Genomic DNA, 15,526 nt, shown 5'->3' with positions numbered 1-15,526 from the left:
TTCTATTTGATGATTTTACATTAATTCCAAGATTTTGCTCAAGTAAATATCTGTTAGCTTTGAAGAAAAACGTAGAAGCAGATTGTCATTAATCACAATTAATTCCAATTAATTATGTAAAATTGTGCGATTAATTGCTGTGGCTATTTATTTTTTTATTTTTTTATTACTATTTTAAGTTTCATCTACAATTTTGGATTATGTTTCTGGGGATTTAATACTACTGCACATCCACTACTGTGACCTGCGTATTTACACGGGTGATCACGGGAGGCCGAGTCATGGGAGCGTGGCGGCTGAGTCACTCAAGCTGCTCCATCCAGACTCTCCTATGAAGCGGTCGGTATACAACTTAGCAGCGAGGCAATGAAATGGATGTGATCCTTTCCTCGTGAGAGGGCATGAGGGAGTGTAAGTTACGCAATGTTTGTTTTTTCCGTTCTTCTAGTTTGACATCCCGACTGATCTAATTTGACATTCGGGTGATGAGCGTCATGAGGAGCCCCTAATGTTCTACATTTCCTTACAAGCTATGAGTCACACAGGAGACCGCTGAGGTAAAATGTCAAGGGGTTACTTTAATAAAGCGTGTTTGTCCTGTATCTACGCTCAAACACTGTACAGGAAATGAAAATGTCTCCGCTTCAGACAACCACAAATGTTTAAGTAATGTACAGTTACAGCATTGGGTAAACAAGGGGCTTGCAGTGAAACAGAAAAGAAGGCTGTGGTCGCCTGTTGTCTGCTAGTTACCAAAGATCAAGATCACTTTTGCTCTGCACAGAATCTCTTATCTGTTGGCTAAAAGCTAGTTGAGCAAAAGCTATTGTCGTCATTGAAGTCCTCAGTGATTCCATCAACAGAGCACCTTCATGTTGACCCCTTGGGCAGCCAAATTGAAGAATTATGGACTGTAATTACCAATGGACAATTACAATGGACTGTAATTGCCTAAAGAGCAGGTCCTTTGTTAGCCTGAGCATGGTCTGACAGAGCAGAGTCCATATGTTACAGTGTTTTTAGGATTAGTCATAACAACAAACTCCCAGGTGGAAAAAACAGACACACACCTGTAATCTGAATCCGCCTGAACACAACAGTCACCAGATGAATAATTCAACTTTTCGGGTGGTTGTTTGGAGCAGCAAGTTCGAGTTCTGGATGAAACTATGTGAGGGACAATGAAAGCAGATATGAAAGAAATCTTGTGGTCGAGTCAGTAAAAAAAGTGACTTTGCCAAGGTTTGGTAAACAGCGTCACAAAGAACCGACTACAAATAATCACAGTCGAACGTTGACCAACAACCTTTAATTGATGGAGTGTGATGATCACAAGACAAAATGGACCGAGTCTGAATTCATGTTTTTCTTCAAGTAGACTGCAGCACTGGATTTTCCCCTCATTGAGCAGAGGGAACAATTTCTTCTAGAGCAAATCGTGACAAGTTTTTTGGTCAAAGTACTGGCTCAAAATTAATCGTACGTTTTTCAATCTTTCAAGACCTAGCTACAAAAAAAATTCATGTGACAGACTCGTGCAAGTAAAACAGTTTAGGTGCCAAACAATGAAATTCAACGTAACATTTCCAAGTTCCTTTGACAAAAATGCAGCAATAATATATAACAAAGCTGACCCCTTCATTTATTTGCCCTAGCATTTGTGCTGTATTTTTATTGTCCAGTTCAAAGCTACATTTGTTTGTTTCTTGTGTTTGATAGAATGTAGTACAAATCCAATTTTCAGGCTATTAATGATATCTCAAAGATATAATGGGCAAAAACATTTTGTACTGAACAATAAGGTTTACATGAAACTAGGGGTGTTAAAAAAAAAAAAATCGATTCGGCGATATATCGCGATACTACATCGCGCGATTCTCGAATCGATTCAATAAAAAAAAAAAATCGATTTTTTTTTTTTTTTTTTTTAAGAGCTCAGAATTGTTCATTCGGTAGTCTTACCGATTCAACGTCTTATCATCATTGCCTTTTGTGTGTGTGTGTGTGTGTGTGTGTGTGAATCGATTTTTAAACTTCCATTTTTAATGGAAAAATATTCAACAAAACGTCTGACTTCGGGTTAGGATTCACACCTTGAGCATGGAAGAATGTTATATGAACGGAACATTAAGCCTTAATATTTTATTTTAATGCTGTTCAAACATGAAACAGATTACAACCTCTATAAGACTGAAATTTCAGATAAATAAATAATACATTTTCATATAAATCTTACACTCTACAAGCTTACTGATTAGTATTTTCTAAATTTGAATGAAAAAATATCGCAACAATCGACTTATAAATTCGTATCGGGATTAATCGGTATCGAATCGAATCGTGACCTGTGAATCGTGATACGAATCGAATCGTCAGGTACTAGGCAATTCACACCCCTACATGAAACTATTTTGAAGTTCTCTGCACTTGTATAACAATGAAGTTACTGTTATGGCAATCCTTGGAACTGATTAATTCAAATTTCATTAAACTTCATTTGGAAATTAATTTCAAACTCAGTCAAAAACAAGAATCAAACATGCAAACCTGAATTGACTGGGTTAGAGTGCTAAAGTACATTTTCATAACAGGTCAACAGAGCTAATCCTGTTTTCTCATTATGAAATCATGCTATCTGCACCTAGATTGCTGTCTGTATAGTTTTTCATCTACAAATATGTTTCTTAAAAAAATTATTAATAAATTAACTTTTTTTGCTGACACTACATCAAAGCAATAAAAACTAAATTATCTATTGAAACAAGTTGGTTTGCATTTATTCATTCAAATGTTTATTGCAATTATAAACAAACAATGTAAGTAATACATGCATGATGTTTATACACATACACTTAAATTTTTCGCTATTCATCTGCTCCCAACATTCCCACACGATATGAAAGATACAATTTGTATGTTATTTGGTATTAATATCAAAAAGAGTTTGAAAAATGATTTTGCAATACATTTGAATGCAAATTCAATTTTAACCCAATTATTCAAAATCTGAATAATCAAAAAGATAAGCGATTCTATACATATTTGAAAGTGATATAGCCCTACCCAGTGTCCCACAAGTGGCATGACAACATTTGCATGTGAAATCAGCAGATAACTCATATCCACTTACGTGGGGGTTATTAAGGGAACCTGCTTGATTATTCCCAGATAATAGACAAATTTAATTTTGCTAATAAAATGAGAAATGGAATATTTCACAAAGCACTTGATTATTTTAATCATCCTTGGAAACGTATTCAGGTTTTTAAAACTGAAGGAATGTGGGGAACGGTTTTGAGCTGAGCTTTTGCCCACTAACACCTTTTACCGACACAACTGATATTTAAACTGATATTTATCTTCATTGAGTTCAAACAGTCATGCAGTCTACACGTGATTTGAGACTGATTTCAAATAACACTTACCAAAAAAGATGGTGATCTGCAATGTGAGTGTCATCCATTTTAAATATAGTACAAAAAATGTTATCCCAAAATTAATGAACCAATTTTTGAGGTAGACCGACCAGAGAACAAAGCTTTAATCCCCAAGTATGACTTAAAATGCCTTCACTTGGTCTTTTGAAACATCCTCTTGACTTAAAATGAAACTCAACAACCCACGTGCGTTCTCATTCTTGGCCAGCAGCCAGAGAATTATTCCACTAAAACGATTCTCCTAATCAAAATTCAGCGAGACGTAGACATGGAAAGCAGCTTTCACACGTTCACTCAGCTATGCCGAGGCCATTTGCCTTTGCTAAAGAACACACTATTTACGCTACTTAAACCTTATGGATACTATAAGGAGAGCCTTGAATCGGAAGACTCTAAGGCTAAAATAATAGTTTGTGAGCATTGTGAAAGGGAATGTGGGCACCAACAGCAAATTTCACAACCTTCTTGTGGTCTGCCAACAAGATTCATTGCAGCTTTTTTTTGGATTAATGCCACTTCTGCTTATTTTCTGACCTGGGAATTTAAGCCACATTGAGAATCAAAGAGGAAGTCTGCATGTATTCAGGATACCTAATTTTGCATCTTCCTTGCTTAAGTTTACAAAATTAAAAATGCAACAGCAATTTCTTTAAAACAATACTTTTTAAGAACCCCCACTAGTCCAGTAATCACGTCATTCTGATTAATATTGTGTATGTGGAACATGAGTTATGCACCAAAAGCTCATGACATAACATATTAATGTCGAGAAAATTTTGGGTTGACTTATCCTTTAACTTGCATCAACTTCCATAGACATCATTGTATTACTGTGAAAGGACATCTTGACATATAATGTGAAAAATCACATTTAAAAAATTGCTCAAACATGACAAATAATTAATTAAAAGATTTGTAATAAAAAAGAGGGAGGAAAAAAATGAATAATGGATTAAAATATTGGTGAAATTATATCATCCATGGTTTAACGTAAGTCTTGTGATCAAGCTGCTGCTAAATAGCTGGCAGTAGGGGGCAACTGAAAGAGATACAGCATGCTTTGCTGACCAATTACAAAAAAAAAAAAAAAAAAAAATCAATCTCTTCTAATTCAGGCTTGAAGACAGCTGCCTCAACCTAAGATCAGCCACTCTGTGTCAGCCTTGTGACATCTAGGGGACCACTGGCCAAGGTTTGACCACGCAACATGAAGAATCTGTCTTCCCCGTCAGACAGCGTGACAAGCGCTGCATGACTTTAATCTAGCCTTCGATCACAAGATTACATACAACAATAAATAAATCGGTAGACACACACATAATCCTCTCATTCTCATTTAAACTAATTCATCTGTTGTGATTTGTTTAAAGACCAAAAAAATTTGAAAGAAATCATGTAGATTTTGTCCGTCCTTGTTAGAATTGTACAATTTACATTTTGTGACTGTGCCCAGTGATTGCTCATTGTGAAAGAGCCGAATCAAAATAATAAGCAAAGTTTAAAATTAAACTACAGGGGTGATATACTGTAATGGGAAAAGTACAAGTGGGTACGCCTAAAGTTTGGTGCTCAAATCTCCATTCCATCATTCCTGTGTGGAGTTAGCATTTTTTCCCCCCCCATGTTTGCTTACTTTTGGCATTTCAGCTTCTGCCCACATGGCAAAAACATGCATGTTAGGTTAATTTAAGGCTGTAAATTGTCCCGGTGTGAATATGAGTGTTACTTGGTGGGATAGGGCTACATTTTACCATCTTTTGTTTTGTTTTAAATTATGTGACGACTGACAATGACATCCAATTTACAATACAATCTTTTTTTTTTGGGGGGGGGGGGGGGGTATTAAACTGCCATGGATGAAATCCTGTGTCCAACAACTATTAAGTGGAACTTCAAATATAAGAGAAAATACTGCAATCAAAATCATACAATCTCTTTAATTAAATTCATATTTATAGGGTGTATCGTTTGGTGATAAGTAAATATTCTTGCAAAGCTTTAATCCAGAAAGTGGCCCTTGTAGTGCTCAAATGTAAAGAAAACATAATTGCAGATGCTGATCTATTCTAGATGAGATGAGTTGAGTGTTGCATTGTGCAGCACCTACCTGCAAATCAGCTCCTTGGAGCCTACAGTCCATATACTTTTCCCACGCATAGGACAAGTCGCTCGGCGGTGGTCTGGCCATAACGTCCACGCCTCCAGGTAGAGCGCCAGTCAAGGTGATGCAGAAGCCAGGGGTAGTGAAACGACCATTCCCAGTTCTTCCAGAGTTCTTGGACTGGCGCCGACAGAATCCTCAAATGATCTCTCAAGTCGTTCATAGCAGATTCATGCTTCACTGCACTGCTTCCCCCCTCACTTTTTCATTCAGCATCTGCAGTGGTACCACATGACCCGTAGTTACTTAGCTGACAAACATGTATAGCACAGCAGGCTGACGCACTTGTACTTGTAGTGGACCCACAACTTGCGACAAACCGGCGCATAAACAAAACAACACGGATACGAGGGTTTAAACTAGCTAGTAAGCTAGCCTAGTAGATATCTGACAGAAGCTAGTGACATTGTACAAACATTACAAATTATAATTTCCGCTCCAAGTGTGTTTTCAAAATAAATGCAAGCGGCTGATTCCTTTTTAGACTCCCCTACTGCTCGCAAATTTGCATTTAGATACCAAATAGTTCATAAAACCCCCAACTTAACTGGAAATATGATTAAAATAATGTTATTGTTTGATGAAGAATTGTTCGAGGCGTTCATCTATTAACATTTACGTTGAAAAGTCTTCATCGACAATGTCTGATATGTCCTGACTCACTTGACTACACTACGGTGAATGAGAAAAAACAAGTATTTCCAACCATAATATTTGTATTAAACAAGTCTCAGTCGCAATTGAGCCATTTTGCACAATGAGCAGTCATTTCCAATACCACGCGTCCAAATATTTGGTGATATTATCTGACATAATTCCGCTCTGCCGTATCGCACCGTACTGTTTGTATTTGTACGTCAGCTGTCAACACAGTTCGTGTAGCGTTAAAGTTGGGTCTAGAATTATTGCCTTCAATAAAATACTAACGGAGTTCGAAATTAATGTATCCATGCATAATGTCTAATTCAAAATAGTATGGAATTCTTTCCACCATACCTGTTTTTTCCTCCTAAATTAAAGAAAGCCACTGCTAGCCGATATCGTTTAAAAAATTAAACCCTACGGTTTGACTGTAAGGTACAAGGCACCCGTTTACCGGGCAACGCGTTGCAACACACGGCTGATTTGAATGAAAAAAGTAACAATGTGACTCAGCTAATAACACTACTGTACAGTAAAATGCTAACATCACAATAAAATGTATACGTACCTCATACTTGATGCTTGAAAGTGCTTGGACGCCATTTAGAATAGCTGGTGATGTTCCTTAAAACAAGGTTCAGGGGAAATTTGTATTTATTATGACGTATCTGCTGTTGTTTTTTTTCCATTGGATGACGCACGTAATTTTCCCGCATAAATCAAATCACAAATCAGGTACATTGTAAATTGCTAAAACCGTACGTACCGATAATATCCAAAAGATGTATGAAATGCTTGCCTTAAAAAAAAGAAAAAGAAAAAAAAAAAGCCAATTTTAACAGATAGAAAGACTGGAGGATCACAGAAAGGCAAAGAAGTGGAGGTCCTTGGAAACCGAAATTCAAAACACTTGGTAATAAACATAGCTTAAAGGGGCTAAATATGTTTTATACTGTACTGTAGTTCTCCTCTAGTACAACACAGCGGAGTTGTACACCATCACAAAAACATTCACAAACAAAACAAATTATAACTTCTCTGATAGTACTCCATGATTGGACCAAGGATTATAGTTGTAATGCACCCTACTAAACACACGAGGTCACTATCACGACAGACAAGGCAAACAAACCTGTTAGAAAAAACTTTTTATTTATTTTTTTTGCTGCCCACCGTGTAAACTCATCCCACAATACTTGTACAGGAACTTCAGTCATATCTGGCAATAATACTAATACAAACAAGCCACAACCAACAGGAAATAGTGTCATGTGTTACTATAACGTATTTCACATTAAATTACCAATCCCTTGAGTTTTCTTCTCAGTTTATGTGCACTCAGGAAAACAACGTCAATATAATAGTGTTCATATTTACAATTCTGTTGGGATTTGTAAAAATGCAGATAAGAATAGCAATGAGCAATAAAAGGCACAGTAAATTCACCTCAATGGCATTTTGAGCAGTTACAGCACAGTAACACCGAGTGGCCCCTAATTTGCTGCCACATCTCAATACCCGCTGTCTCTCTCAACACAGCCCACGCCAACCGTATTGTCGGGACACTTGCAGGAGCGACCGTTCGGTGTTGCTAAGCAGAGGTGCGAACAGCCGCCGTTGTTCACCGCGCAGTAGTTTTGCCCTGGAGGAGGAAGCACACAGACGCAGGAAGGCCCTTTTAAAATAAACGAGCATAGCAGGGAGCGACAGGAAACTGACTCTTCGTGGTTTGTTTTACAGACATATACACGCTTACAGAAAACACATAGCTAACAACAGATGTTGGACGCCCTCCCACTGGTCTGCACATTCCCTGGCTTCACACATATGCAGTCTTATCTAGACGGAAGGATGAGGCCTAGGGCTGTTATGTGTTCAGTGATGGATGCACAAATTATCCCGCTTTTAGGTCAAAGAGTGAAGCTATAATTTGTATTGGTGGAAAACATACTTGGATGCGTCAAAGGAGGCAGCAGTGCGAATAAATAAAAAAAAGGGATTAATTGAACTATAGATTAAAGGCCTGACTCGAGGAAATACGGAAGAGGATTAGGGCCAGTGAAGAGAAAAAAAAAAGGGTTGGCAGGATTCTCACTTTATTCTCAGAATTCTGAAATTCTGATTTTTATCACAAAGTCAGATTTCTGATTTAAAAGTGATAATTCTCACTTTATTCTCAAAATTCTGTCAGAATTTTGACTTAAAAGTGAAAATTCTCACTTTCTTCACAGAATTCTGTCTTAAAATCAGATTAAAATCAGAATTCTGACTTTGTGATTAAAATCAGAATTTTAGAATTCTGAGAATAAAGTGAGAATCCTGCCAACTTTAAACCTTAAGAAAGTCAAAATTCTGAGAATAACTTAAGTGAGAATTCTGAGAAGAAAGTGAGAAATATCACTTTGAAGTCAGAATTCTGAGATTATAGTCGGAATTCTGACTTTAAAGTCAGAATTCTGATTTTAGTCTTAGAATTCTCAATTTATCATTTTAATCTCTGTATTCTGACGTAAGAATTCTCACTTTAATCTCAGAATTCTGACCAAATTGGAATTCCGACTTTAATCTAAGAAATCTGACTTTAAAGTCAGAAATCTGACTTTAATCTCAGAATTCTGACTTCAATCTAAGAAATCCGACTTCTGACCTTAAAGTCAGAATTCTGGCTTTAATCTCAGAATTCTGACTTTTCTGATGTAAGAATTCTCATTTTAATCTCTCTTTAATCTCAGAATTCTGATTTTAAAGTGAGAATTCTGGCTTTAATCTTTTAAAGAATTCTGGCTTTAATCTTTTAAAGTCAGAATTCTGACTTAAGTCTCAGAATTCTCACTTTAGCACTTCAATCTCTGAATTCTGATTTTAAAGTGAGAATTCTGACTTTGTGATGTACAGTTATGAATTGTTGGGGGAAGTCTGAAAGTCAGAATTCTGAGAATAAAGTGAGAATTCTGACTTTAAAGTCAGAATCCCGAGAATAAAGTCACTATCATGCCAACCTTTTTTTCCCCCTCTTCACTGGCCCTAATCCTCTTCTGTAAGGAAAGCCAGTAAAAGTACAAGGGTCAAATCGTTTTTAAGAATGGCTGCTGAGGACGGCAATCGAAAGGTGACACAAAGCAGGAAGCGAACTTTGATCACTAAACACTGAGAGAAAATGTCAACACGAATCCATATTGCAGTCATTACATTCACCTGAAGGACATTGGGCGTAGGCTGTGGTGATCCCGTATAGCTTGGAGCGTTTCTGAGGCTGGAACTCGTCGGATTCCCTGCCAGTATAGCGGTCCACTGCGATCACGGCGTCCCTGTTGTCAATAATACAAAAAAAGTGAGCAATGCAATACTCACATGGACAAGAAACTCCTCAAAGTGACCAGTCTGTGTTTTGTGTAAAGTCTGTCAAGAGTGACTAAGTGTGGGCAGATGGGCCTGGCGGAATTTGTTGATGTCCAACTGTGGAAGCGTGTACCTTCCCCCAACTGAGGTGGAGAAATTGCAAGCAGCTGCCACTTTTTAGGATGCCTTTCCACATACACACTCAGAAACAGACACCCCAACCCCCGCCGATCTAACGTCGCCCAAACACAGAAAATGAAACACATACGGAAAAGCGAGACAGTATCGAGTTGAGTGTCCGAGGATGGGAAAACAAAACATCAATGCTTCATGCTTTTTAATGTTGTAGAATCTCAAGGTAGGAGTAAAATTTGCAACCTGAGCAAAAGCTGGAAAACTATGCACTTGAGGGTCAAACCGTCTTTAAGCTTGATGTCACATTAGACTCCAGCTCAATGAGCATCAAGGATTAAAGGGGAAGTTAACCCATGACATTCTTCTTCATGTTGCATTTGCGGAATATGAAATAAACAGAAAATCCACCATTTTTAACCATGTCAAGGGGCGACCATTTTGCAGCTTTGTTGTCAAACCAAAATGACATCACAGTTGCTCAGGGATCAAATGACAACCAATCACGTCTCACCTGTTTTTTTAGTTTGCTCATGTGACGTTCACAAGCTGAGCCGTGATTGAGTCATTGCCTGAGGCCTAAGCAACTGTGATGTCATTTTCAGTTGACAGCGAGTAGCAAAATGGCCGCCCCTGAGATGCTCCTTTGATCTTGTTCCACAAATGAAATATTAATCAGAGCGCCGTGTTTACAACAAGGTTATTTTAATTAACGGAAACTAATGAAATAACAAACTAAAATTCAAAAACATTTTCCTTAACGAAAAATGCTACTAAAACTATAGCGAAAATGTCCTTCGTTTTACCCTATCGTAATGGAGTTGATTAAAATGTGGTTTTAGGTATATTTATTTTGATATTAATTGGAATAAGGACGTTTGAAATTGTCACACAGAAGTGACATCATCTAGCAGGAGCCAATAGAAAAGCCCCTTCAGATGATGTCGCGACAATTTTGCATGCTTAAATTTGGCTCCAATGGATCAACTTGCCTGCTTTTTCATTGACGTTAGCCGAAATGCAGCGCTAGGGAAGAAATGTGTTACGTTTTTCATTTTACTGTGGTGTTTATTAAATATTGCACTGCAATACATTTTTTTTTTTTTTAAACGAAAACTAATACTAATGCCGCATTTTTTCTGCGGGGCAACATTTTATTTATTTTTTATTTTTTTGTTTTTTTATGATTTTGAGTCTTTTCCCACATACGAACATGGAAATTTCACAGTCACTCTTCAATAGTCTTAACGCTCAAAATAAAACACAAAAATGCTCTTTTAGTTTAAGATTCACAATTTTGAAGTATTTCCAAACCGGTGAAGTTTTGGTGAAAAACTGCTGCAAGCTAGCGCCAGTTACAGGCAAGGAGGACTCACTGAACGTCTTCCCCCTCTGCCATCGGTCGCTTGTACTCGTCTGCGTCACGAGTACTCGAGTATTTGAAAAAAGGCTGGTATCGGCCCGATACCGATACCTGGTATCGGTACTCACCCATCCCTAGTTTGGACACAATATGCCATGTTCACTGCAATCATAGGGGTCCGAAGGGGTTAAAAAATTCCCACAAAATGAATATTCATGATGGCAGCAGTATGACCATTCATCAATGTACTGCAAAGTTTCTCTGTAATTCGCTAAATGAGGTCAAATATTATGATTATTAGAATGTACCAAAAAATGATCATGCTACTCTGCTCTAAAGTCTTGCAAATGAATTCAAACCTTCGCCAATCAGTGTAGTAGATGTTCTTCCCAAATGAGGTGACCCCAAACGGGTATTGAATGCCCTCCATGATCTGTCTTCGGTCTCCTCGGCCAGGGTTGGTACATTCCACTTTATGTGTGCCTACAAGCGAGAGACAACAGATCACCAAATGTCACTTCATGGACGAGTCACTGCCTCCTTTGACCTACCTGCATCCACCCAACACAACAGAGAGCTCTGGGTGTCATAGGTCAAGCCGTTGGGCAGGCCCAGATCGTCTTTAACAAGCACCCGCCTGTTGGATCCATCCATGTAAGAGGTCTCAATCTTGGGAGCGTCTCGGTTCCAGTCGGCCCAGTACAGATTACTGTCACAATAACAATGTTATATTATAGTTTTGTGGAATATCTATCCATCCACATTCTATAATTTTTTGATTTTTTTTTTTTCATAAAACACTATTACGCACCCATTGGGGGGGTCCGCGATGATAGCGCGAGGGTTGACAAGACCGGAGTCGACAATTACACGTCGTTGAGAGCCGTCAAGCGAGGCCACCTCAATGCGGTCCGTCACAGAGTCAGTCCAGAACATAGTTCGTCCCAGGTGGTCGATTGCAATCCCCTCTGGACTCTGCAAGTCTTTGACAAAAAATAGGCAAGTCCACACCATAAACATTTCTAACAGAGGGGGAGCAGATGAGTGAGAGATGAAAGTGAAGGAAGGTTTTACCTGAGCTAACGACCCTCACGGGTTCTCCCCCCTCGATGCTGGCCTTGCTGATTGACGGAGACGTGATTTCGGTCCAGTAGACCATCTTGTCCACACAGTCGTAGGCCACTCCTATCACCACTTTCTCCTGTGGAGCAGGCGCCAAACAACAGCTTTGAACTGCGCTTACTTCAAACGCCGGCGGTTGCAGGTAACAAACGTGAAGCAGATGTATTTTCTGACATTAATGGCGAGACGTAAATCAACACAAACAGCGCCGCACACTGGGAAGAAGCTGGGCCAAGACTTCAGACCAGCTGTTGTGAAAACCAGTCGCACAAGAAATGCAGATTTCAGTTCCACAGAGCTGATGTTTGTAATTAGGGAGAATGTCACCACGTGCCTCCAATAAAGCGCAGGGCCAGAATGCATGCAGCCGCACTGGAAGCAGTATGAATACAAGATTCATGCAGCTTTTTACAAGCACTTTATGAGACACCTCACCTGACACTTTTACAATAACAGCTTAGCGGCAGTGAAAAAAATGTACACAACTCATTAGCCCACAGGAATCAAGTTGCACTTGTTAGCAACTGTTCATATAAACTGTCAAAGTATAGTTTACGGGTCAGCAAACTTTACTGTCCAAAGGGCCATTTCAGGCCAAATAAATAACAAAAAAAATCTGTCTGGAGACGCAAAACATTTGAACATTCCAATGAAGGAAACAGTCTAATGTTGTGAGGTTACAATAGCTGTAATTAGAACTGCACCATAACAGAAAAATATTCAGCATCCAATACGTGGAGATTCATTTTCTTGTACCTTCCGTCTCTTCTTAACATACTTTGTTTTTCATACATTTTTAAAATGTTCTGACTTTCTGTCAAGTTTCTGAAATTTTTGGCAGTTTAATGCACATATTACGCCATAATATATGTTAATTTACTGCCTCTCTTCTTCCTTTTTTGGATATTTTATGGCTATTTTTGACATTTTTTCCTGCCTTTTTTTTCCAATCAATTGTTTGACATTTTTAGCAATTTTGTGGCCATTTTATGGTAATTTTCAAGATTTCTTCTTTTGTTTTTAGACATTTTATGGTGACTTTTTAAAGATATTATTTGCAGACTTTTTTTTTTAAGTCATTTTAATTTTTTCTATTTTTATTTTTTACAAGTTTGCGGACATTCTATGTTAATTTTCAGGATTTCTTCTTTTGTTTTTGGACATTTAGCGTTATTTTCATTCCTGCTTTTTTTTTTTTTTTTTTTTTTTTACCAATCCTATGACATTTTTTTTACAATTTCCTGGTCATTTTATAGTAATTTTCTGCTTTTCCTCTTCCTTTTTGACATTTTATATTTACTTGTGGGACATTTTTAGTTGTTTTTTTTTTTTTAAACTTTTTCATCTACCGGTACCTTTCATCTCTCCTTTTCTGACAACTTAAAATTTGGACTGATAATGTTTTAATATCTAATTATTATTATTATTATTTTTAACCTAAATGATTAATTAATTTATATAATATTTGATATGGAAAATAAAAGTAAATATGTAAAAAAAAATAACAATAATAATTTCTGCTATTTTTTTTTTAAGAGATCCACGGGTGCCACAGGAGATGGACAAAAGAGCCACATGAGGCTCCAGAGCCGCAGGTTAAAGACCTCTGCTATAATTTGACCACGTGAATCTTAAACAATTGAATTGATTAGGAGTAACTCACAGGTAGATGGAGGATAGCCTTGGCGTCATCTTTCTTCATATCATAACCTTCAAGTGGGACGTGCTCTATCCTACCACTCTGGGCGTACAACAGGTGTGTGCCAGGGGGTAGTGGGTGGACATCAGGTCGAGGGGTGGGTCCAATGGGTGGTGGTCTCACCTCACCATGGTCAATGCCTAAAGGACCATTGGAAACACAATTACAAAGTATTTGTAGGGAGGAAACTCATTTTTACTATCAATAATGTTTTCTGTATGTTAGCATACCAACTGTTAGCATTGTATCACTTCTCCTAGGATATGGTACAAAACACAGGATCCACAGAATCCTTATCAAACTGCCTCAGCACTTTCTCTAGTATGAGTTATTCTCTTTTTTATTCAAATTACCTTAATATTAGCAATCTGACTCAGTGCATTCTTCCTATAGCCTCCGCTAGCTATGTTCCTAAATGTTAGCATAACAAATATTTGCAATAGTACGTCAGCATTCTATGTTAGCATAACAACAATTGCATGAATAGTCAGCATTCTATCAATTCTCATTGGAAATAGGCAGCCAACAGGGAAACAAAAATCTTTATCTACAGTAGGCCTATATACATCAGCGTGTCCTCACTCTTTTTTCGTTATCTTGCTAAATGTTAGCATCACAAACCTTACCATGTTAGCACACAGTGTGATAGGGGATAGACTGAGCCCTGCCGTGAATATCAAAAATATGCAACTATCCCCCAACAAAAGGTTTATAATTCCCTATAGATGCCACAAGATTTTGGCAAAGCACTACTTTTGTCTCAATTATGCTCCTTAATTCATTGCATAGTTCCTTGGCACCAAGTTGCCACAAGATGGTGCCAAAGTAATGCTTTTGTTAATTTGAGATGAACACAAAAACAGCAAATATATGAATTTGTCAGCGAATAATGGATGATAGGTGCCCTAAAAAAAAAAAATCACAAAAATGTGAATTTGGGACCGCTGAACCATGAATGTGTACTAGTCATTCATAATAGTGACCAAAAGGCACATAGCTAAATCATGTTGTTATACTGCATTTTAGCATTTGAAAATGAAGCAAAACTTCCCATTTTGAGGCTAAAGCGTAAAATAATTTCACAAGGAAAGCCTGCACACAGACTTTAAACTTCTTGAAAAGGGTGGAATGAAAGTGTGTGACATAACATGATGTGTAATGAACTCACACATGGGTCTTCCACCAGGCCCAGAGCGTGTCCCTGTGATCTCCTGTCCGTTCCGGTCCACACACCAGCAGTGTCCTGTGCTGCCATGGCACTGCATGGGCTCATAGTTGCCGTTCTCGTCACACGTGGGGATATACTGTCCAACGGGAGGTCGCGGGCCTCGGGGCCCGAACTCAGTCACACCAAGCAGACTGTCTCTGTGGGTCTCACACTGCGTTTTTGTCCGCTCTAAAAGAAAGGCATGAACACGGATGTATCTTTATTTCCTTTCCCCTTGTTTTATCTTCAATTACACAAAAACTCCCACATCCCACATAAGTCATAATAGCCATCCGGAGGCCAATAAAAACAGATGCCAGCTGTCAGAAATTCCCTACACACAGATGGGTTTAATAAAACAATGGTGAGAATGTGAATGATCCATTTTGCGTATATTTGTACTATTCAGTTTGTATGCAGAACT

General features: G+C 38.1%; 2 protein-coding genes across 6 annotated transcripts in view; both read right to left on the bottom strand.

The window, feature by feature from the left end:
- Positions 1-6,625, bottom strand: part of lyst (lysosomal trafficking regulator) — a 56,893-nt gene extending 50,268 nt beyond the window's left edge. For 4 of the 5 annotated variants that reach the window (XM_077495096.1, XM_077495095.1, XM_077495097.1 and 1 more), the window contains exon 1: positions 5,545-6,104. In XM_077495096.1, coding sequence (XP_077351222.1) covers positions 5,545-5,625 — 81 coding nt within the window. In that variant the 5' untranslated portion in view covers positions 5,626-6,104. Of the gene's footprint in view, positions 1-5,544; positions 6,105-6,594 lie in introns of those variants that run through there. The other variant, XM_077495094.1, reaches the window with a different exon arrangement.
- Positions 6,626-7,375: 750 nt separating this feature from the next.
- The window catches only part of nid1a (nidogen 1a), a 20,560-nt gene continuing 12,409 nt past the window's right edge, over positions 7,376-15,526 (bottom strand). Inside the window, exons 13-20 of the mRNA XM_077495598.1 lie at positions 15,064-15,291; positions 13,860-14,035; positions 12,149-12,275; positions 11,886-12,057; positions 11,626-11,783; positions 11,434-11,557; positions 9,436-9,548; positions 7,376-7,882 (exon numbers count right to left, since the gene is read on the bottom strand). Coding sequence (XP_077351724.1) covers positions 7,752-7,882; positions 9,436-9,548; positions 11,434-11,557; positions 11,626-11,783; positions 11,886-12,057; positions 12,149-12,275; positions 13,860-14,035; positions 15,064-15,291 — 1,229 coding nt within the window. The 3' untranslated portion in view covers positions 7,376-7,751. The remainder of the gene's footprint in view (positions 7,883-9,435; positions 9,549-11,433; positions 11,558-11,625; positions 11,784-11,885; positions 12,058-12,148; positions 12,276-13,859; positions 14,036-15,063; positions 15,292-15,526) is intronic.

This window comes from Festucalex cinctus, chromosome 14 (genome assembly GCF_051991245.1).
Source record: "Festucalex cinctus isolate MCC-2025b chromosome 14, RoL_Fcin_1.0, whole genome shotgun sequence".
NCBI lineage: Eukaryota > Metazoa > Chordata > Actinopteri > Syngnathiformes > Syngnathidae > Festucalex > Festucalex cinctus.
Note: the sequence above shows the minus strand (reverse complement) of the source record. Positions and strands in the feature narration are given on the sequence as shown.